Source organism: Hoplias malabaricus, chromosome 18, assembly GCF_029633855.1.
Source record: "Hoplias malabaricus isolate fHopMal1 chromosome 18, fHopMal1.hap1, whole genome shotgun sequence".
Classification (NCBI taxonomy): Eukaryota; Metazoa; Chordata; class Actinopteri; order Characiformes; family Erythrinidae; genus Hoplias; species Hoplias malabaricus.
This window is the reverse complement of record NC_089817.1, coordinates 6,918,858-6,943,086: the sequence shown is the minus strand read 5'-3', so window position 1 is coordinate 6,943,086 and position 24,229 is coordinate 6,918,858. Positions and strand designations below refer to the sequence as shown.

Here is a 24,229-nt window from a genome sequence, read left to right as displayed (position 1 = left end):
AAGAGAGAGGGGGACAGGAAAACAGAGCAGAAAGTAGAAGGATTAATAGAAAGAGGAAGACCAACAGGGAGAAGGGGGAGGGATAGGGAAAGTAAGATATGGAGTAAATGGAATAGAGAAAAAAAGAGCATAATGCAAGAGGGCAAGAGCCACAGAGAGAAAGGGAGGGAGAAAGGGGAAGATAGGGATAGGCAAAAAGGATAGGGATAGAAGGTGTGAAGAGAAAGAAAGATAGAGAACAGGGAGGGAGATTTAGGAAGTTGGGGGGAGGGATAGAGAATGAAAGAGAGAGGAAGAGGAAGGAGAATGTGAGAGAGAGAAAAGGAAGAAAGATAAAAAAGAAGACATGGCGAGGAAAAAAAGGACACCTTAAGGTCCAGGCAGTGCTGGTCTCTGGATTAAACTGTGAGTGTTTTCCTGCTACACAGCAGTACACACTGTCCTGCAGGTCACAACAACCTGAACCATATGGACTTCCCTGTCAAAGCAAAAGTAACTGGAAACGTGCTTGAAGAGCTGAACATTTACTTGAATGCTCATGTATGGTACTGAAGGGGAGTCTTACAAATGTGAAAAGATGAATGTTTACCTCAAACGTTTGCTCATGAACAAGCACTTTAGTTACCTTGCCCTCGAACACACAAAAACTACACACAAATGCAGCTCAAAGTAAACACAATAAAATTGGCTTAACCTAAGTATATTAATAGCAGCCAATGTGTTTGTATTTTGTTGAAGGTATGCTAGTATATAAATAAAGCTGGGCAAAAAATGCTATATACCAGAAATCAGTACTGATTCTGTTACATTGACACATACTAAATTATGTTTTTCTATAAAAAGAATACAAGCAGGATTGTTTGTAAAATTGTACTGACTGTAATTTTCAAATATAAACAAATATTGAATTTAATACCTGCAACCCACACAAAAAAATAACGCTCATTAGAGAGTCTAAAAGACAGTGAAAACCTGTGCTTTGGTCAGAGCTTGGGAAAAGCAATAGCATGCATCTGTCAGGGTACTGGGAGTATCAACGCCCGTAGAAGGGCTGATTTGCATTTGTGCTGAGTTTCATTAACGTGTAGGCGTATATTGGGATTTTGGAGAGTCATATGCTGCCATCAAGGGAAGTCCATGGTTATTTCAGCAGGACAATGTCTGGCCTCAATCTGTATATGCTAAAACTGCAAGGCTTCTTAGACACAAGGGTGTGCTTGACTGGCCCATCTGCCATCCAGATCCAGGTCTCATGATGCATCATTACGAAGAAACTCAGACAACAGAAAGTGGCAAATATTCCACTTGAAAATGCGAGTATTAATATCCCCAGTCCCCAAACAATGAAAAATAATTTTTGAAATTAAACCAAAACTGATGTAACACCATGGTAAACATGCCTCCTTCACAAATATTTTGGAGTATGTTGCAGGCATTGAATTCTAAATTTGTTTATTTATACAAAATGGAAGATGGTCAGTGAAAACATTAGAAATCGTTTCTTTGTGCTTTTGTCTGTGAAATTAAACGAATCACAGACACTTGTTTTTAATTGCATTTTTCAAAAGTTGATGTTAGTGTCATGCATACAGAACGTTATTCAGACGGGTGGGCAATCTGTACATTTTTCAATATATATATCTACTAAAAAACCACAAAACTCTATGCAGGAAAACTTAGCAATACTCTGCTGTATATATGTAATATGTCTCAATTATTTAGTTAATTAATTAGTTAGCCTTATCGCTCCAATGCAAGATGTGGACAAATCTTGGTTTAGTGACTGCATTTGGGGAAGTGAAAATATGTGTGGGGTTGTTGTTGTTGTTTTTTTTTTTACCAAACTGTCTCTCTCAGGCTGTCCATACCAGTTTTGCATGCCCCACAACATCTGAAACATATTTGAGTTCCTCTGCTTTAACAAAGAAAGTTAGATTTTATTCATTAATTAGCAAAAACTTTAAGGTGAGTTGCAGTAGGGGAAACTCTAAACTGTAATGCTGTGACCCTTCAGCATGGGGGTTAAGGTCAGAGGTTATGGAGCTGTTTGTTGATGCTGAGGTTGCGTAAAAGGGGAAGAGATAACAGATGGCTTGAGGTGTGATCTGATAACCTGCCGTTTGGCGTAATAAAGTCTCTAGCACCCAAACCTGACCCTACTCCATCCCCCATGAGTGCAGCATGCGGAAGGTTTTTATTTGTGCCACTCTTGTGCTCCCTCTCTTGAGGAGCATCCCCACACTCATCCATCTCCACTCAGATGTTATCTCGGCCCAGCTGGAGGGGGCTGGCAGAGTGGAATGATTACTTACTCCACCACCCCCATCCCGTTAATGCTGCCAGTGATCTGTCCGTCCTTGTGAGTGTTTCCTGCGGGTGTATTAGAGTAAGTTTGTGTGTGTGTATGTAATGTCGGTCTGATGTCACTAGTGTGTTTGTCCCTGTAAGCCCAAACAAATGCTTTGCAGATGGTCCCTGGTGCTGATTGTGTTTCTAAACTTCTATTCCATGTCCTTGTGCATGCTGTCTTAGTGAGGAGATTTCCTCATTGGTCTGTTTTATTTTGATTTTTTCCAGGCCATCTGGTGGAGGAAAATACTGTCTCGGGGAGAGGAAACGCTATAGATCCTGCAACACTGATGTGAGTTCCATTTCTCTCTCTGCCTGTTCATACACAAGCACAGCTGTTTGTCTATCTGTTTATCTGTCTTTCTATATATCTGTCTATCTTGGTTAATCACACAGTTAAATAAATGGCTGCATTTGGGTCAGCCATGGCCAAATCATAAGAGAAGCAGGCTTGGGACTGGAAGTCTGCTGGTTTCATCCCCACGGGTAACCTCCCTCAGTCCATGGCTGCCATCTGCTCTCCCAGTGCACTAGTGTGTGTGTGTGTGTGCGTTCTCACTGCCACAAATGGGTTAAATGCAAAAGACACATTTCATTGTTCTTTGTATAATGACCAATAAATGCATGTTTACGTCTACGTTTATTTGTAAACATTTGGAGCCAGTGTATTGCATACTTAGTGTATTTCACTGTGCTGCTCTGAGATCAGTTTTCTCTGCAGTTTAGGTGAGTTTTTTGGTAAAGGGTTATGGCCCAGAGACTGTATAAACAGAGCAAGATGTACCCAGTGTAGGAGGAACACATGCATTGTTACAGCTGGGGTTTTAATGCAAGCTTGCTGATAGAACAGAGCAGTCTGAAAAAGGGGTTTGTTTTATGAGCTGTATTTATACGCACATGGTTGCTCTCTCTATCTGTGGCCTAATTCTACGCCAGTTATTAAAGTTATCCATTGCCAGATGGGCTTTTCTGTATCACTTTGAGAGCTGTCAGACTTGCAGAGTTTGGATACAGAGAAATAGGAAGGATGTGAGTGCTTTTTGAATTTATGAAAGGAGAAGATCTAATGCCTCAGGGCCCTTAATCAAGTAAAGTGTGTATTGTCATGGGGTTTGAAATGTACATTGATTGATTTTGTTAGTGTCTGTTATTTAAGTCGTAAAGCACAGACCATGCTTTAGAAAATCCTTTTGTGTTACATTTAGCATCACTCAGCTTTAACTACGTGATCCATAAAGACTGGGGTATTTTCCACAGGTTAAAAAATGAATTAGAGTGAACAAATATTTTTGTGAAGCTGGAAACGTGTATTTCCCCTCCCCATCTATTTCAAGGTGGCCTGTTTTTCTTAAGGTGAAAATTGAGGTAGAGGGTGCCTCGAGGCTATTCTACCACAAATCTTAAAAATAACAGCTCAGGGCAAGTAGTAGATGTTTATTTTGGACAACAAACACTATACGCCAAACCACTATTTCATCCCTCTGAAGGTGACGCATCCAAAGCAAACGGATCACGGATGGCCTAGGTTCTGCTTGTGTCGTCTGGTCGTAGACGGCCCCGGCTTGGAGAAGGGCAGACTTAAAAACAATGCTCTGAACACAAGGCTTTGAGATGATTATCCCTGTGACCCTCTGGAATCCAAATGAAAGTCTCAAGGGAAATATATGAGGGCCTGAAACTGCTCCTCCTCAGGCTGGACTCAGCTGTTTTTTTGGGGTGTTTCTGTCCAGCATCTGAATTTATTATGACTTAAGTCATGGAGGATGTGGCCCCCTGTGGCTATTGTTCGGCCCTGAGCAAAAGTCTGCTTCTCACAACAATGAGCTAATCTCTCCTGCCCCCTCCTTCCTGGCTCTCGCCCTCTCTTCCCTCTCCCACTGCTGAGTGCAGCCACTTTCTCTGATCTGACCGCTGACATCATGACCATGGGGTGATTGTGGAAGCAGCGTGTAAAGGAGCGGGTGTGAAGTTAAAGGCGATTAATTGGGGCTGAAGTATCAAAGGCTGAAGGGCTGTGCGTGTATTTATTGTGTTCATGAAGTGTGGATGAAGGCAAGAGAACGGAGCCTTCTTAACTTTTGAACAAATCGAAAAGAGAGACAAATTTGACAGACCCAAGGAAACGGAGGGCTAGATGTATGTCCAAGTGCAACAAATAAACAACAGAAAGGTGTACTCACAATCCATCTAAAAGTCATTCTTTTCGATAATTTATTGATCATATTTTTTTACATGTTTTTTAAATAATTTACTAATGTCTGGCCTATTTTAAAAATGTATTATATGTCGGTCGTCTCTCGTTGTCATTATCCTTTCGTATTATGAGATCTCTGTTGTGTGGGCCAGACATAAGTTTGTTAACTGTACCGAGGACAGCCTACAAGATCTGCAAGATCGTGAGGCATAGTTTTTAAATAGGCAGCAAGATACACAGGAACCGACTGCAAGCATGTTACAAGCAGATAGTGGTGTTAATAAACACAGTCCCCAACGTTAGCAGATAACTTAGAATTCGTGAAACAATAACATGTTCTGCTCAAATTTATCCTATAGCATATTTAGCTTTAGCACAGTCTCACAGTATATGTGATCCTCAGAACTGAAACACTGTACTGATGTTAAATACTGTACCAACATGTGTTCAAGGCTTGATATAGGACAAGACCTCCTTCAACACATTTTTGAAACGTTAGAAAATGTACCTGATTTGTAAAAGGTAGTCACATATCTGCACTAACTTCGCTAGTACACTACACTATAGGGGCGGCACGGTGGAGGTTGTGGGTTCGATTCCCGCTCCGGGTGACTGTCTGTGAGGAGTTGGTGAGTTCTCCCTGTGTCTGCGTGGGTTTCCTCCAGGTGACTGTCTGTGAGGAGTTGGTGTGTTCTCCCTTTGTCTGAGTGGGTTTCCTCCGGGTGACTGTCTGTGAGGAGTTGGTGTGTTCTTCCAGTGTCCGTGTGGGTTTGCTCCGGTTTCCTCCCACAGTCCAAAAACACACGTTGGTAGGTTGATTGACGACTCAAAACTGACTGTAGGTGTGAGTGAATGTGTGAGTGTGTGTTGCCCTGAGAAGGACTGGCGCCCCCTCCAGGGTGTGTTCCCGCCTTGTGCCCAAAGATCCCAGGTAGGCTCTGGACCCACCGTGACCCTGAATTGGATAAGCGGTTACAGATGATGGATGGATGGATGGACTACACTATAGTACATTGAATGAAATACACCATCAGCCACATTTACAATATCACCATGTCCTAAAACACTGCTTGAATGGGGTCATGTGCTTGTGTGTTTTATACATAACAAGTGGGTAGACGTTATCCAATTTGCACAAAAACTTGTGATTGAAAATTGAGAATGGCCTGTTTAACATAAAGCTGTTTGGATTTACAGAAGATTTGGTATTCCCAATGCACTTACTTTCTGTTCTAATTTGTTAGTTTCCTTGTTTTGCTTGAAATTAGCTTGATTTCCTGTCAGAATATTAGTACAACCTGTGTGTTCTCAGTCACACCTGCATAAGGACTAGCAGCTGAAACAAGTTTTGGAAAATCCTCACAAATAATTAGGTTTTTTGAAGAAATGGACTGAAGAAATGTCACTTGTCTCTCTCCACAGTCTTGCCCAGTGGGGTCACGGGACTTTCGGGAGAAACAGTGCGCCGACTTTGACAGCATGCCTTTCCGTGGGAAGTACTACAACTGGAAACCATACACAGGAGGTATGTTATAAGCATGAGACAACAATCAATGTAAGCAGGACAGAGATGTGGGTGACAAGGCTGGGAAATTCATCTCTCTTTACATCTGCTACCAGCATTGCTTGTGGACACATACTAACACAGCAAATGTGCAGTGTGGTGGGTCACTATGGGTCCACACTCTCCCATGAAGCCTTCCAAAAGTCAGCGCTCCAGTGACAGTATACATATCAGACTGCTTTGTGTACCCTGCTAACACCAACAATGTGGAGGTCTCTTTGATGATCTGAAAATTCCTGGGATTCCAGAGCACCATGTCTTTGAAGGCTCTCTGTTTGTGTGTGTGTGTGTGTGTGTGTGTGTGTGTGTGTGTGCATTGTTGCCTTCATAATTTGCAGCATATCAGAGAATTGTGCTAACATGTCTTAGTCTTAGCCATGCTAAGAATTAGTTGTTAAGTCCTCTCCTGAACTACAGTTTGACCTTGAGATATCTAGTTATTCTGTGATATTTTATTATAATTATATAATTAGTGATATAGTTATGTAATGAATTTCAGTTACAATCTTTTACATTTTAAACGTAAAATTTACAAAATTAAAAAACATAAATTACAAATATAAATGCACACAAAATTATTAATCAGTGCAAAAGACAAGATCTCGTCTTCTTTAAAAAAGGAAATGAACATTTCTTATTTGCATTGAGAAGGCAAGTTGCCAATAAACAAAAAAACCTCTCTAAAACCAAAAATTGAGTCTGGTTGGTTATGAAAAGAAGTTCAAAGCGGCCTCAATCATCTCCTTATCGTCCTGCCCTGTAATAACCATGGCAATTACCAATTGTTTGGCTCTGAGAAACCATTTGGATCGCGAAGGTCCTCGTAAAAAGAGCGAGAAAGAGAGATAACCCCTGTCTGTTTGTTGGCAGCTTTGTTAATCTCTCCTCGTGTCGGTGTAATTATGATGTCAGGCTGAATGTTCGAGTCTTGCTGTGAGTAATGCCTCTCTCGCGGTGTGTGAGACTCTGACCTGACTCTTAACATCAACAAAGTCAGAGAGGAAAATCCCAGTCTCTCTTTAGCATCCCCGCTCATGACAGTCACAAAGGAGAACTGTTTGTGCGTTACTGACCCATACACAAGCAAAGCTGGTGATTGATTTGTTCCCAAGTAGAATATCAGTTTATCGCATAAAATACATCACAGTGGGATATGAAATGCTTTTTGGGCTGAACTGAGCAGCCTGGGACTCACTGAGATGAAAAATTACAAAAGAGGCCCCTTTCAAGGAGGGTGACATCAGAGGCTTGTGTTGCAGGTGGCGTGAAGCCCTGTGCTCTGAACTGCCTGGCTGAGGGATACAACTTTTATACAGAACGGTCACCTGCTGTCATCGACGGCACTCGCTGCCAGGCCGACTCTCTGGACATCTGCATCAACGGAGAATGTAAGGTGAGAAGCTCTGGCACTCTGCACAGATGTGTCTGATTAAAGGACAGTTCAGCTAAAAGCTAATTGTCCACTTATACTGTATGTGCACAATCAGCCAAGGTATGTGTGGTGTCTGACGTTGACTTCTGTAGTTCTGAAATAGCTTGGTAGATCTATACTTTAATACAAACCCACAAATGATCCGTGTGAGGCCAACATGTTTGTAACAACCAATTCAAACGGCTAAAATGAAATCCGGTGATGTGTGTTGCTGGATCTGCTGGTATGCACGCTGCCTGAAGTGATCGGAACAATAGCCTGGACACGTACCAGCTCTTTGTGGAAACAATTGGAAACAACTAGTTGAACTACAGCATGACTTTCACCCCCATACACTCCATGTGGTCTCCAAACCTCCAACTTCAGACCCCTTTTTGTGGGTATAGGCTCAGTGCTGGTGAGTGTATTATCTCTGTTTACCAGATAATAACACGCTCTGACTGACAGGCCACAGAACTAAAGCAGCCGTGAATACAGAACAATGAAAGTTTCAAATAAATTTGATTTCGGTGGAACAAAATGCTGCAAGGTCCTTATCAGAGCAGAACACTTCTGGATCTAATTGTATTTTTGGACGTTTTGCGAGCCAGATATGCCAGATTTTCTAGTAGACACAATTCAGTTACAATATTATTTGTTTAATAAATGAATTGGCAGTTGTATGGAGCTTTGTGCATATTTGGAAAATGTTAAGAATTGTGGACAGGAAGAATAGTGAAGCACGCACACAGTGTCATTCTGAACAGGGCATGAAATCATGTTGTATGCATGGAACACAAGGTAGGGCTTGGGAACAGCAAAAGGAGAGGAATATTAATGTTTTTATAAGCTGTTGCTGACACAAAATGAATAAATCTCAGGAGAACAGTGTTCCTAGTGTCAATATTAGAGATATGTTAGACACTGTTATGTTCACTGATATTTTACCCAGCATGCCACAGCCCTGACAGCACTATATTTGTATTTGTCTGGCACTAAAACCACTCTGTTGGTTTTTCATTCCAGCATGTGGGCTGTGACAACATCCTGGGCTCGGATGCCAAGGAGGACAGATGCCGTGTGTGTGGAGGAGATGGCAGCACGTGTGAAGCTACTGAAGGACTGTTCAATGACTCGCTGCCCAGAGGAGGTCAGTGCTCATCAATCCCAACCCCGCAGTCTGCACAGGGGCCTCCTGAGTGATGCCTTGCGAGCTCTGTCATCAAGAGAATGATAGTGTGACAGTTAGTTTGAATGAAAGCCTCGGCCATCTGAAGCCTGGAATCTGAGAGGGCACAATTGGCCTCACTCTCTGGGTGTTTAGGATGGCCCCCATCTCTCTGTGCATGGAGCTAGCATGGGGTCTGTCAGCTGATGTGAAATTGCATTAGCCACAGTTTGAAGAGAAGGTTTCTTCCACCCTCAAAGTGCTAGTGGCACTGTATGCGTTTGGTGGACACCAAATAAACAAATAAATGTAAAATATATATTTACGAGATGAGCGATGCCAAACTTGGAGGCTGTTGATATGTATGATATAATACATATTCAGCCTTGCTTTGATATATGGGCTGCATGGACTGAGGAGTGAATGGTCAGTCAATACATTCTATTTCCAATGGGGCCTTTAAGAGTAATTCTGGATCTTGTGTCTAAATTCATTTGCATGAAATCATGGTAAAATCTGAAATCATTTTCTAAAAACTGCAATCGAATCAAACTGTTGTGAGGTCAGAGATTTATACCCCAAACAAGAACCCATCACAAGAGCAAAAGAATGGGTTCCCTAGCCAAACGACGCCGATTAGCCAAGACTAACTCCTCTCCCAAAACACATGCTGTGATGTCATAACCATTTCCAAGCAGTGAGTTATAACAGTGTGGTGCTTTGGCATGGGCTTCTACAGCTCAGGCCCGTGGCCGCGGCAGCCCGTTTGAGGCGGCCCCTATAAGGCCGTTAAGTGCGTAAAATACAGCGTGCAGAAACCGGCCATGCGTGAAAGCCTCTGCCGAGCGAGGATGTGGAATGAATAGAGTAAGCAGAACCAGGGAGAGAAAGAGACAGCAAGAGAAAAAGAGAGAAAGTGCTCCCCAGAACCCCATCAGACCAAGTCTTCCACACGCCTGCCAAACGCGACAAGTTTTTAATCGCTTTCCGCAAGAGACGTCCCTGCTGAAGCGAGTGCAGCGCGAGTGAGCGGGGAACGCACTGTTTTTTTGGCATCAGTCTGCTGTCACAGGGCCAGCAGAGCACCGCTGCCAAATGCTACATTTTTCATGGAAATGCTGTGGGATTTTTTTTCTTTTTCTCCTTCTTTTTTTTTTGGGCGCTGTCACCCAATGATAAAGCTTATGTTTTTGGGTCAAGAAACAAGTTGTCAAAATAGAAGTGGTAACACAATATATGAGTATTAATTGCATCATCCACTGAGGGAATTTTAAAAAAAAAATTCAGTATCGCATGCGCGTTGAAGGTCAGCATCCAAGAGCTGTCTCTATAGAGCAGGGCCATTTTCTCCTTTTAAGGTATAGCTAGTAAATCATCTGAGATCTTTGAGAGAGGAGATCTGAGTTCTCTGGGCATAGATCCTTCTCTTGTTATGGATTTGCTGTTTGTTAGTTATTGCAGACCTTCTGTGAGCACGCTCTGAATGACTAATTTCATTACTATATATGTTTCATCTCTCAGTCCATTCTGAATAAACAGAAGTAGCTCAACACCTCATTGTAGCTGAATGCATAAACTATACTTGCAGTTGGAGTATGGAAAGAACAGCCTAGAAGTTTTCTCAAATTGCTCAGACATTTGTTTCTATTTGGTATATATCAAATTTTAAAAAGTGTCATTTTTTGAAGCTTTGTGAGACCAAATATTCATTTTTCCCCTTTTCTAGGTTACATGGAGGTAGTCCAAATCCCCAAAGGTTCGGTCCACATTGAGATAAAAGAAGTGGCCATGTCGAAGAACTATATCGGTAAGTGCTTCACACTCCATACGTTTTGTTTCTAAGCACTGTTCACCAAACTGTCGTGTCCGTGAAAAGCACCGTGGTGTTCCGTGAGCTGGAGTCAGCCCTGAAGAGGACACTGAAGTGGTTTTGTGTACACACAGACATTCTTGGCATCCCTTTTGCCTTTGTAACCCGAATCTCTCAGACAGCCACAATCCCACCTGCAAAGTTCAATTGATTCATAACCGTATGATGGACCGTGACCTGAATAGAACCCATCACAGTCCCCAGCCTCGTCACTAAATGAAACAAACAAGTGGGTTCCAGTTAAGTTGTTTTCAACACAAACATAAATACAGCAGGGTGCGTGACAGCCCGTTGAGTTCAGACGTCCATCATGTTGACGCACTGGGCTCTTCTGATGCTAAGACAAGGCGCTGTCTTCTGATGTACTGCCACAGACACAGCTGATGTTGATTCATAAGGGATAATCCTGGAAGTCTTTTCACATGCTGAAAGGTTGAAAGTTCTGCCTCTTTCACGCTTATTGTTAACGCCTGCTGGTTCTGTCTAGTATTAATGCATACAGCGAGAAAAATCTTCTCTGTAAATGGATCTTGGAACGGTATGGCAGCAGATAAGCAAGCCAAGTAAGGAAGCGCACTCACAGAAGTATTCTTACAGGATTCTTTCGTCTTCAAAATCAGTCTGAACAGTACCAACAAAAACTGTGGGCTCTGTCAACGAGCCTCCCAACATACCAGAATAAAATCAGGGGTACACTACAACTCCACGTTACGGTGTTTCACCATCGATTGTGTCATATCCTGTTTCCACAGTTTAAATGTTATTATTTTGCTAACAGTTGACAATTTTGCATAGCACTTATTAAAACTGCACATGCGCTGATTAGATGTAACCTGTCATTTTACAGTATTTTACAGTAAAATGTCAGTTTACATTACTGCTATCGTCATAAAACTATATAAACTAGGCACCAAAGCTAGTCCTAAATTAGACTCACCAATCCAGGCATGCCACACAGAGGACATCTAGATCACTCCTCCACAATTTGGCTCCATCTCAATCAGAAGAAAAGGTAATATTTGGAATTGCGTGTTGTTCCTGGAGACAGGACGTTTGCTTTGACGACGGTAATGTGTGTGAATGGTATTCACAGGCTTTGTTCCAGTCTTTCACCTGAATTACTTTTTTCCTCTTTACCTCATGCTTCTTTTTGTCTTTCTCGCTTTCGAGGAAGATAGTCTAGAGTCTGTGCGGCGTAGGGTGAATGGAGTCATGAAAGGCTGCTCGGAACGGTGCAAAGCTTGTTGGCAGAGTGGCGTACATCACGATGATGAATGACACAAATGACATCACGCCACAGCACTCACCGTGGCAGCGGCTTGATCTTGTCATACTCTTAGCTTACAATGTCTCTCTCTCTTCCAAATCTGACATTACTAAGAGCACACCCATGCTCACACACCATGTATCCCATCTAGAACTAGATGAAAATGGTCCCAACCACTTATATAATATTTCAGCTTTTGTAATGATCACACCTATCAGTTTAAGAGAGTGTGTACATGCCTCTTGAGTCCTGTAAACTAAACTTAGCATTTTTCAATTTTGTTGCAGCGTTGAAATCTGAGGGAGATGATTATTACATCAACGGTGCATGGACCATAGACTGGCCTCGCAAGTTTGACATCGCAGGAACGGCGTTCCACTACAAGAGGCCTACAGATGAACCAGAGTGTCTAGAGGCACTAGGAGCCACCACGGAAAACCTGGTTGTTATGGTACATATAAAATTTGCAATGAATTTGCCTGTACACTGTAAAGTATTTTGTTTTCCTGTCATTAATATGATTAATATATATGGAGAGATTAATAGCCTATTTTCTCAGAACTGAACAAGAAGGCAGTATTCAATCACAACTCAAGCGCACATTTACCAGACAATATTTGCTAACTATGCACATACAGAAACAAACATGCACACACACATAGACAAGTGCCAAGGGAGGAGCGGGGTGTTTTGAATGCGCTCTGTTTGAAATTGTCTGGCTCACTCTAAATAAAGTCCACATCTGTGCACAAACCTCACTTGAACTCTGGCTCGTGGTTTTAAGTTAACAGCTATATATGTGTGCACAGAAAACCTCTGTCTGGCCAAGTGGGAGCACCCATGAGCACATTTCAAAGTGTGTATATGGTTTTCATGCTGAAACGTCGTACTCCTTGGGATTTTTTGCCTGGACGGAGGTGCTGGAAATACCAGCACAACTACAAAACACACAAGTGGTCAGTGGACCACAAGCCTCTGTGGTTTACATTCATTAGCATGGCTCTTCCCTGAATAACTCACACATACACACACACACACACATGCACATAAAACAAACATCAAAATAAAAATACTTATGTCTTAGTCATGAGTATTGTCTACAATAAAAAATACACAAGCTGACTTTCAGGAAAAATGCTATTTATGTCAAGTGCAACCTCCACAGTGCAGAAGTGCGTTTTTTTATTGATCTTCTCCTCTGCCTGTCTCCAGGTGCTACTGCAGGAGCAGAACCAGGGTATTCGCTACAAGTTCAACGTACCAATACAGCGCACTGGCAGTGGAGATAATGAGGTGGGCTTCTCCTGGCACCACCAGCCCTGGTCAGAGTGCTCCGCCACCTGCGCAGGAGGTACGTCGTTCACAAGCATGCGCACTAAAAATACTACTGACTGTACTTCAGTGTTATGCGATCAGGGTTGCCAAGACTGGGAATGGGGATCCCAGAATCAGTAAGGGATTTGATTCATGTTGGATATAGCGTCTGTGTTATTTCCCCAAGCTACACAACAAATCAATGATAGAAGATCATTTTGTCATTATTGCTATTACTCTTGTAAAAACTACACACATTACAGATATTAAATGTAACAATATTTATATATATAAAAAAAGAGGTCTTGGTTCCTCTGAAGGTTTCTCCCTTATGCTCTGAATGAGTTCTGTCTCCTCAGCAACGCTCACTTGGGGCTGGGACTGTGAGTTCCCTAAAACTGCTTTGGGGCAGCACCAGTTGTAAAACGTACCCTATAAATAAAACTGGACTGAATGAAACTAAGTGTATCCACTTTTTTTCAGTCGGCATGGTGGCACAGCAGATAGCGTCGCAGTCCCGCTTCGGGTGACTGTCTGTGAGGAGTTTGGTGTGTTCTCCCAGTGTCCACGTGGGTTTCCTCCAGGTGACTGCCTGTGAGGAGTTTGGTGTGTTCTCCCTGTTTCTGTGTGGGTTTCCTCTGGGTGACTGTGAGGAGTTTGGTGTGTCCCTGTGTCCGCGTGGGTTTCCTCCGGGTGACTGTCTGTGAGGAGTTTGGGGTGTTTTCCCTGTTTCTGTGTGGGTTTCCTCCGGGTGACTGTGAGGAGTTTGGTGTGTTCTCCCTGTGTCTGCGTGGGTTTCCTCCAGGTGACTGCCTGTGAGGAGTGTGGTGTGTTCTCCCTGTGTCTGCGTGGGTTTCCTCCGGGTGACTGTCTGTGAGGAGTGTGGTGTGTTCTCCCTGTGTCCGCGTGGGTTTCCTCCGGGTGACTGTCTGTGAGGAGTGTGGTGTGTTCTCCCTGTGTCCGCGTGGGTTTCCTCCGGGTAACTGTCTGTGAGGAGTGTGGTGTGTTCTCCCTGTGTCCGCGTGGGTTTCCTCCGGGTGCTCTGGTTTCCTCCCACAGTCCAAAACCACAGTTGGTCGATTGGCAACTCAGAAAGTGTGCGTAGGTGTGAATGTGTGTGTCGCCATGTGAAGGACTGGTACCCCCTCCAGGGTGTGTCCCCAACTTGCGCCCAGTAATTCTGGGTGGGTTCCGGACCCACTGCGACCTTGAACTGGATAAGCAGTTACAGCCAATGAATGAATGAATGAATGAGACTTTTCTTCACCCGCCCATCACAGGCATTCATTTTTCAAAGCACCTAAAGTGTCATTAGATGTACGCTGATAAGTTGTATGATGTTCTCCTCTGACTCTTTTGCTTGTGCTGTTATTATAGAAATTGCGCTGCAAGCACAGGCCTGCCTCCGATTTCCAGATCTGAAAGCCAGAACCACACATTAATGTGAGCCCTCACCTCAAATATGACCAGACCGCTCCTCCTGGCCAAAGTCAAATGGCTTCCTTACAACAACAAATAGTTTTCCTCAATGCTTTTTTCTCAGCCTGTGGCTACTGAAAACATTTGCAATTCTTGCGATATTCAAGCAAAAATGCAAACATCGCAGACTGGTCTGCAGTGGTGGGTTTCACCGTCATGAGCCGCGTGAAGCATGCCACAAACCAGACCTCATTTGCCACCCAGTTCATGTGTGCATATTTCAGCTAATCTGAAAATACCCCAGAGCAACACTTATGTCATTTGTGAAATGTTTTGTTGTTAATGTTCTTTATTGGGTGCATTGAACTCCTCCTGGCAAAACGCACAGAGAGGATTTAAGTCCTGCTGCCTTTTTTAATGTTAAAAGCCATAAAGTTTTGGAATATTCTATTTAGGAATTACATCGGATTTTCACTGCTCCAGATGCTTGGCTTTGGTTTGCCTATTTTCACACCACCATCAGATTTCATCGGTGCGAGTCTGACAAAGGGTTTATTTAAAGGCTTATTTAGGACAATATTCATAATAGCTTTAAACCACAAATTGATGTCAGAAAGAATCTTTTTATTGCATTATGGGTTTCGGTCTGGGGCACACAGTGGGCAGTCTCAACTATCAAGGGTTCTCTTTTGAGGCCTGGAATCAAAACAGTTTCAGTCTCTGACTGGCTGAACCTGCCACACACAAAGTAAAATGGTCATAGCCAAACTCTGCCTTATATAGTAGACTTGTATATCACAAAGCTGATATTTGACATTTGGCAGACACTCAGTGCCTTTGTCTTAGTCAAGAGGTTACACAATGGATTACACCTTACAGGATTCTGCATGTTATTTTACCCAGCTTACTGGATGGCTCTTTGAACTCTTAAAAAAGAAGCAATTATTACTACATAGAACGTATAGAAATACAGTCGGAATGTATCGGCTCCACTGGAGGTATAGGTCAGCCTCACAAGGTGGCCTTGCAGGCAGGCCAGGCTTGGCATAGGCTAGGCTTAACTCTGCTTCTCCAGTTCTTCCAGGGGCCCCATGCGGCTGCTGCTCTGACGGCTGCTGGTGCTGAGTACACACACTGCGGCACTGGCTCATACCCTCACTGTTCTAACCCCCATTTTACGCAATCAAGAGCCAAAGAAAAGAAGGGCTTCTCTGTAAAAGTCATTCAGCAAGACACTCACTTATAACCAAGGCATTTACACACCTAGAAATACCACTGAGGGGAACATTATACAGCACCCATCCTTCCCCTGGCACAAAGCGCTCTGTCAGCAAGTGGCCCTCTGGAGGAGCCGGAGGGAGGTCTTGTTTTACCGTGCTCACCCCCGCGCTGACCACACGCCATTTCACACGCCAGCTGCTGAAGTGTCAGAAAGGGGCCGCCAAGCACAAGATACAGAGGCCGGGAAACGAAGTGATGTTTAACTGTCTGTTTGCAGGCTCTCAGAAACAGGAGGTGGTTTGCAAGAGGCTGGACGACAATTCGGTGGTCCAGAACAGCTACTGCGACCCGGACAGCAAGCCCCCAGAAAATCAAAGGCAATGCAACACAGAACCCTGCACACCCGAGTAAGTGCTATAGCACTAATCTGACAAGAGAGAAGCCTATAACTTCAGGAGAGTTTCTCTGTAGCATTTTGTACATACAGATTCAAAAGCAACATGTTGAATACCTCTTGTTCTGGGAGCATTTGGGACTAGTTAAAATAATCTCCCTCAGTTTCCAGCAAAATATACAGCGTTTAATGAATCTGGCCAACATTTTCTTGATATAAAACCAGAATCTATTTATTTTTAAAAAAGCATTTAACTACAATGTGTGATATTTGCTTTATCTTCATGGTAGAGTTCAGGACTGTTCACACTTTGTTGAAATGTTTAAGAGCAAGCAGAAAGATTTATTTCTTCATGTGTGAACTATGCTAAAGGTGTCTTCAGGCCAAAAACAAAGAATGAGAGAGAAACGGTGACCACCTGCGTTTAATTGTATTGGCCAGTCAGGTTTATGAACCCTCAAAGGACAGTTTCTATACATGTGTGGAAAATACATGTGTGGCAGAAGCCAAAAGCATTTAGCCTCTAGTTTTCAATGGGGCAAGTAGTTAAACAATCTTCATTCAGGTGTGTGTAGTTTAGATCAGAAAAAAAAAGCCTGGTTGAAATGTTTTTGGCATCTGAGCTCCAGCCCAGTGCCAGTGGAATTATAAATCAACCCGAACTAGACGATGGGCATTGACTATAACACCATCTAAAGCTTTGTTCCAGCTTACTCGATGCTGTAGAAACACACTTGATCACCCTCCGCAGGGCTTTCCCATATCCTTAAAGCTAATGGAGAGCTAGTTATTTGTGATTCATTTGTTGCACTTTGGTGCCATTTCAATCTCTTTTTTTCCAGATGCAGTCTGTTAATGTATTAGTCCAACACTATGAAAAGAGTTGATTTCGGTGAATAAACCCATAACACAACAATTACCTTAAAGTTGAAGATCTTGCTGGTGATACTTGCCTTATAAAAAACAATAGAATTCATGAAAATGTAATGTTTTTGTCAGTGGTGGACAGTAATGAATTAAATGTAATTCGTTACTGTACTTAAGTACTTTTTCCATTTTGGGCGACATTTCACTTTTACTCCACTACATTATGAAAAGTTGCCATATCTTTTGGATTAAATGAATAAAACACATTAAAAAAGAGTAAAAAAACCCTGCACAAGTGTCATATGGGTATTGTGAAAGTTTATACTTGTGCGTTGGCGTCTACGTGGACCTGCAATTACACCGTCAAACCACTAGGGCTGAATTTCAAATATCTTATTCAATTATATGTGGCACGGTGGCGCAGCAGGTAGGTGTCGCAGTCACACAGCTCCTGGGGCCTGGAGGTTGTGGGTTCGATTCCCGCTCCGGGTGACTGTCTGTGAGGAGTTGGTGTGTTCTCCCCGTGTCTGTGTGGGTTTCCTCCGGGTGCTCCGGTTTCCTCCCATGGACCAAAAAAACACATGTTGGTAGGTGGATTGGTGACTCGAAATTGTCCATAGGTGTGAGTGTGTGTCTGTGTTGCCCTGTGAAGGACAGGCGCCCCCTTCAGGGTGTATTCCCTGCCTTGCGCCCAATGATTCCAGGTAGGCTCTGGACCCACCGCGACCCTGAATTGGATAAGGGTTACAGATAATGAACGAATGAATTATTCAATTATATGTAGGACACAGTGCAGAGGTATTTGTTTTTTGAATCCTTAAAGTGCACTATTTAGGGAGTGTGGTGTAGAGGAGTTAATATTTCTGGATTTCTTTACTTGAGCAACTTGAAACATGTTTGTCCAACTGCAGACCAATCACAGTTGTTGCGCCCCCTCCAGGGTGTGTTCCCGCCTTGCGCCCAATGATTCTGGGTAGGCTCCGGACCCACCACGAACCTGAACTCGATAAGGGTTACAGATAACGAATGAATGAATGAATGAATGAATGAATGAATGAATAGCTAATTAATGATATTCTATTAAAAGACTGGGGAACCAAGAGTGACACTAGAGCATGAGCTTTGTTACAAAAATGATAAAAGGACATTAGAGACATGATACCTCGTGGTCATTTTACTTTCAATATTAAAGCACATTTGAAGGTAAATAACTTTGTATTTTTATTCAAGTGGAGATCTACAACGAGGACTTCTACTTTTACTGGAGTAATGTTTTACCTTGATTATCTGTACTTTAACTCAAGTATATGGTTTGTGTACTTTTTCCACCACTGGTTTTTGTGCAGATGGGTCATTGGTGAATGGTCAGACTGCAGTAAAACATGCGATGGAGGCATGCGCACGCGTACTGTCCTCTGCATCCGCAAAATTGGCCCAGCAGAGGACGAGAACCTGGAGGACAGCCACTGCCTGACCCATCGCCCGATTGAACGCGAATCCTGTAACAATCAGTCCTGTCCTCCACAGTGGGTGACCCTGGATTGGTCAGAGGTGAGAGTAATCACCTCTAATAATATTTTACTAATGAAGAAGAACAGATTCATCAAATTCAACAGTCTTTTCAATCGTACAGTGAATACAACCTGCTGTTTTTGTGTTTCCAGTGTACCCCCAAATGTGGCCCTGGCTTTAAACACCGCATCGTTTTGTGTAAGAGCAGTGACCTGACAAAAACCTTTCCTCCAGCCCTCTGCTCGGACCAAAACAAACCCCCAGTTCGAATCCGCTGCAGTCTGGGCCGCTGTCCACCGCCGCGCTGGATCCTAGGAGAGTGGGGACAGGTAGCTCTACCTTTACACTTGATACATGCATCAACGCAGTGTTTCACTTGACGGCCAAAGTCAAGGGACTGAGATAGAGGAACACCCAGAGCCAGATCTCCGTTTCATGTGTTAATTTAGTCCACAGCCAATACAGATACTCTGCTTGTTGGGGGAGGTTTTCACACGGCACGATTTCTTCTGAACAATGAATCGACTGTACAATCCCACGGACCTGACACCGTTGAACATGTTGCCTATAAAGTTGTAAAAGTGTAGTTCAGACAAAGGATCAGTGTCCAGTGGATATTTCCAGAGGACACAGACAAAGTACGGGCTGTTTCCAGACGGTGTGTAAAAAAGCATGTGTTTTAGTCAACAGTCAGCAGAATTTACACTCCGATGATAAACTAGGGGCTCTAGGGAGCCAGTGACGCGCGTGCCTCTGAGTGAGAGCGAGCCAAACAGGCCAAAAGTGTGGAAGTGGTAATAATATCGTCCATGTTGTTTGAAGTTTATCTCCACTGTAGACAAGGCTTCTCTGTCAATGCCAAGAACATGTTTTGAAAAGGAGACAAAAGATAGTGCTCTTGGATTAGCCCTGTGACTGCTTCCCTATGCAGCTGAGGCCGCGTTCCAAAAACGTGCAGTCAGCACATCAAGGGTGGTGTTTAACTAAGAGAATTTCAGCACCGCAAACTTAAACATTAGTGCTCTTTTTAAACATAAACATGTGAACAGAGGATGGCAACAGAAAGTATAAGGAATATGAAAGATTCAGACACATGGGTAAATCTAGGTCAGCGAGGCTATACCAAGCCTTAAAGCACAATCAGTATCGATAAACTACGGCAGAGAGTTTGATTAACTGTTGTTTCTATCGTTAGACACTCAAAGAAGCCAAATACAAGTAAAATGGCTTTTGAAATTAGCTTGGGAAGTAGTTTATTTTCAAGTAAAGGGTCAGATTTCCAGCTACATTTTAATTAGGTTCAGTAAAGCGTTTAAAAGAGCTGTAAGCAGTTAAAGAAAGAGTAAAATAAAGCCCCCAGTGCTTAATGTTCAAACCCTTGGCTTTATCAGTGTCCCCACCCCTCCCCAACCGCTGCCTCTAATTACTGCCAAGAGCCAGGAATCTCAGAAAGGGAAGATTGTTGCCGAGACCTGTGGGCCAAAAGGTCACTGGTTCAAATCCCACTTAAAGAAGCCACTGACGTATGCCATCTGTCAGGAGGCACAGCTCTAATAAAGAGCTGTTAATTTGGAAGGGATGAAATGTGTGAGGGTCATGCTGCTGGAAACTCATTTGAGATGACTGTAAGTCCAGCGGGGAGAGCTTTCCAGCGTGGACAGCTCAGCTCCCATCATGCCTTTCTCCCTCACACACGCACACCTCACCAAGCCAATTGCTGGATGTCAGCATTTCTAAAGCGCACGTATTACCTTACCATCTGAATAAGTGTGTAATGAGGTAAATTGTGTATTGTATTGAGTATCTAAGCAACGGCTCGTTTTTCCATTGGATCACAGCGTGAGGAGACTCATGGAAAACCCAAAGTCTTTAACTTCAGACAGTCCTCCCCCAATATCAGCTCTCTAATACACAACAGCTGACAGTAATCCAAGATCCAATTAAACCATTACAGTGACATTCCACCAGTAGCTGAGTGTCCATTTGTGGCCTTTTGCTTTAAGATCATTGTTTCCCAGTGGACCGACCTAGGACAGAAGGCCCACTCGCGGGGCTCGCAAATTAGAATGATATAGTCCAATATTTGCCAACGCACTTTATCAAGGTCTAAGGTGATGTTTACAAACCAGATTAACACCGGGCAATAACGAGATAACTTTGTAACAGGAGGGCTTATGGTTAACCAGTTCAAACAGGGGCAGGGAGGGCAGTGTTTTCTCACCCTTAATAGCCTCAGCTTTAAAGCGTGACAGCACTGAAATGGATGCGTGCTGATACTAAGCAGGGATGAGAAAGAAAATGCAGGCTCACGATAACCCTTGCGCTGACTGAAAGGCAGGCTGTTTACTCGCAGTTCACACATTTTGCAAGTCACAGCGGCAAGCCGTGTTAGTAAAGAGAGCCATAAGATGGAGTGGGAGTAACGGAGGCCAACTGCTTGAATATGTAGGAAAACGTTTGATAAATACCACTATCCTGCTGTTAAACTAAAACATTACCTCACACAAAATTACGAACTTCAACTTACAAAATACTGGCATTTGTGCTTATTCTGATATCATTGTTACTTCTGTGTGTGTGTGTCCAGTGTTCTGCACAGTGTGGGCTGGGTCAGCAGATGAGGACAGTGCAGTGTCTGTCATACACGGGGCAGCCCTCCAATGATTGTCTAGAGACGCAGCGTCCCAGCCAAATGCAGCAGTGTGAGAGCAAGTGTGAAGCTACCCCCATCTCTAACAGTGACGGTGAGGCCCCTACCAATCACACCGCCTGCCACAGCTAACCTCTGAGTGAACTAGAACCCAGTTCCTAATTAACATTTCACTGTAGTGACAGATTTTCCTTATATAAACCTTTCCATGACAACAGTTTCATAGGGGTGTGTTATATATCACTTCTGTTTTCACCCACAAATTAGAGCATGGACATCTTTCTCAGTTCTTACTCCCTTCATTATTTATCAATTAGCCCTGTTCGGCGAGGAGACCGTGAAATCTTACGCCCTCAGCTAAGGCCATTCTGGAGCCTCTGTGAAACCACTGACCATAGCTATACTTCCCCATGATGGATTGGTATTAAGATTTCCTGTATTGGGGAAACAACATTACTCAAGCCGTCCAAATGGACCGTAATGGGATTATCTTGCACTTAATTGTGCCTTAAAAGACAGCAGTGACGGAATGTCTGCTTTTCCTCTGCTCTCCCAGAGCTATTTAAGGAGCCTAATAAGGGAAGACACTCTCATCGTGATAAGGCAGTTAGGGGCCTTGGTGCTTGACTACACAGATGGCAGGCTGCCTGGGCTACGAATCCGGCTGGGGTCCTTTTCCCCTCTCCTGGTCTTTTCCTCTCTCTCTGTCTGTAAAGATGGTGCGATTATTCAGAGACTTATCTGTCGACCCTGTGCTCCAGTCTGATTTGAGGGAGGATACAGAGCACTGTGCTTGGAGTAACACTGGTCTAATATTTGTTCAGCTACATTATAATATTAAAGTTCATTAATTCCATACCACATCCAATAGTCTCAAAAATTTCAAAAGGTGTATGAGTTGAACTGTAAATACACAAATATTGCTTTAACAGAAGAAGTTTTACACTTACGTGATTTTTAGAGATATATTTAATTCTCAATTTTAAGCATGTACTCCGTCACATTTTTTTCTTTTTTTTAAATGATTTGAATATATGTTAATGTGAGGGCGGCACAGTGGTGCAGCAGGGAGTGTCGCAGTCACACAGCTCCAGGGACCTGGAGGTTGTGGGTGACTGTCTGTGGGGAGTGTGATGTGTTCTCCCTGTGTCCGCGTGGGTTTCCTCCGGGTGACTGTCTGTGAGGAGTGTGGTGTGTTCTCTCTGTGTCTGCGTGGGTTTCCTCTGGGTGACTGTCTGTGAGGAGTGTGGTGTGTTCTCTCTGTGTGGGTTTCCTCCGGGTGACTGTCTGTGAGGAGTGTGGTGTGTTCTCTCTGTGTCTGCGTGGGTTTCCTCCGGGTGACTGTCTGTGAAGAGTGTGGTGTGTTCTCCCTGTGTCTGCGTGGGTTTCCTCCGGGTGACTGTCTGTGAAGAGTGTGATGTGTTCTCCCTGTGTCTGCATGGGTTTCCTCCGGGTGACTGTCTGTGAGGAGTGTGGTGTGTTCTCTCTGTGTCTGCGTGGGTTTCCTCCGGGTGACTGTCTGTGAGGAGTGTGGTGTGTTCTCCCTGTGTCTGCGTGGGTTTCCTCCGGGTGACTGTCTGTGAGGAGTGTGGTGTGTTCTCTCTGTGTGGGTTTCCTCCGGGTGACTGTCTGTGAGGAGTGTGGTGTGTTCTCTCTGTGTCTGTGTGGGTTTCCTCCGGGTGACTGTCTGTGAGGAGTGTGGTGTGTTCTCCCTGTGTCCGCGTGGGTTTCCTCCGGGTGACTGTCTGTGAGGAGTGTGGTGTGTTCTCTCTGTGTCTGCGTGGGTTTCCTCCAGGTGTTCCAGTTTCCTCCCACAGTCCAAAACACACGTTTGTAGGTGGATTGGTGACTCAAAACTGTCCGTAGGTGTGAGTGTGTGTCGCCCTGAGAAGGACTGGTGCCAGGGTGTGTTCCTTCCCTGCACCCAGTGACCCTGAACTGGATAAGCGCTTACACACTATGAATGAATATGTTAATATAAACAAATACTGAATTCAGATACTTAGCTCTCTGAGTAATCAGGCCTTTTTTGGTACAGACTCCTGCCTATCTGACCAATCAGAACTGACCTTAAACAAGAAATTTAATAAATGCTTGTTTTTTTTTTCTACCTTGCATTAAACACCTGTGATCTGTGTTAGACAGAATTTCTTTGTTTGAACTTTGGTTCAAAGTAATATTTTCACTTTCAAAGATCATATCACATCAGAGAGAGAGAGAGAGAGAGAGAAAGAACTGAAAATTAGCACAGGCCAAATGGCAATACATACTCTATAACATCACAAGGGGACAGGCGTGGGTTTCCTCTGGGTGACTGTCTGTGAGGAGTGTGGTGTGTTCTCCCTGTGTCTGCGTGGGTTTCCTCCGGGTGACTGTCTGTGAGGAGTGTGGTGTGTTCTCCCTGTGTCTGCGTGGGTTTCCTCCGGGTGACTGTCTGTGAGGAGTGTGGTGTGTTCTCTCTGTGTCTGCGTGGGTTTCCTCTGGGTGACTGTCTGTGAGGAGTGTGGTGTGTTCTCTCTGTGTGGGTTTCCTCCGGGTGACTGTCTGTGAAGAGTGTGGTGTGTTCTCCCTGTGTCTGCGTGGGTTTCCTCCGGGTGACTGTCTGTGAAGAGTGTGATGTGTTCTCCCTGTGTCTGCATGGGTTTCCTCCGGGTGACTGTCTGTGAGGAGTGTGGTGTGTTCTCCCTGTGTCTGCGTGGGTTTCCTCCGGGTGACTGTCTGTGAGGAGTGTGGTGTGTTCTCTCTGTGTGGGTTTCCTCCGGGTGACTGTCTGTGAGGAGTGTGGTGTGTTCTCCCTGTGTCTGCGTGGGTTTCCTCCGGGTGACTGTTTGTGAGGAGTGTAGTGTGTTCTCTCTGTGTCTGTGTGGGTTTCCTCCGGGTGACTGTCTGTGAGGAGTGTGGTGTGTTCTCCCTGTGTCTGCGTGGGTTTCCTCCAGGTGTTCCAGTTTCCTCCCACAGTCCAAAACACACGTTTGTAGGTGGATTGGCGACTCAAAACTGTCCGTAGGTGTGAGTGTGTGTCGCCCTGA

At 43.9% G+C, this 24,229-nt stretch overlaps 1 protein-coding gene across 1 annotated transcript in view; it reads left to right on the top strand.

Annotated features, from left to right (window-relative positions):
- The window catches only part of adamts6 (ADAM metallopeptidase with thrombospondin type 1 motif, 6), a 53,685-nt gene that overhangs the window by 27,955 nt on the left and 1,501 nt on the right, over positions 1–24,229 (top strand). Inside the window, exons 13-23 of the mRNA XM_066651168.1 lie at positions 2,578–2,641; positions 5,966–6,068; positions 7,367–7,500; positions 8,545–8,668; positions 10,413–10,493; positions 12,111–12,274; positions 13,036–13,174; positions 16,055–16,184; positions 18,385–18,589; positions 18,703–18,879; positions 21,138–21,294. Coding sequence (XP_066507265.1) covers positions 2,578–2,641; positions 5,966–6,068; positions 7,367–7,500; positions 8,545–8,668; positions 10,413–10,493; positions 12,111–12,274; positions 13,036–13,174; positions 16,055–16,184; positions 18,385–18,589; positions 18,703–18,879; positions 21,138–21,294 — 1,478 coding nt within the window. The remainder of the gene's footprint in view (positions 1–2,577; positions 2,642–5,965; positions 6,069–7,366; positions 7,501–8,544; positions 8,669–10,412; positions 10,494–12,110; positions 12,275–13,035; positions 13,175–16,054; positions 16,185–18,384; positions 18,590–18,702; positions 18,880–21,137; positions 21,295–24,229) is intronic.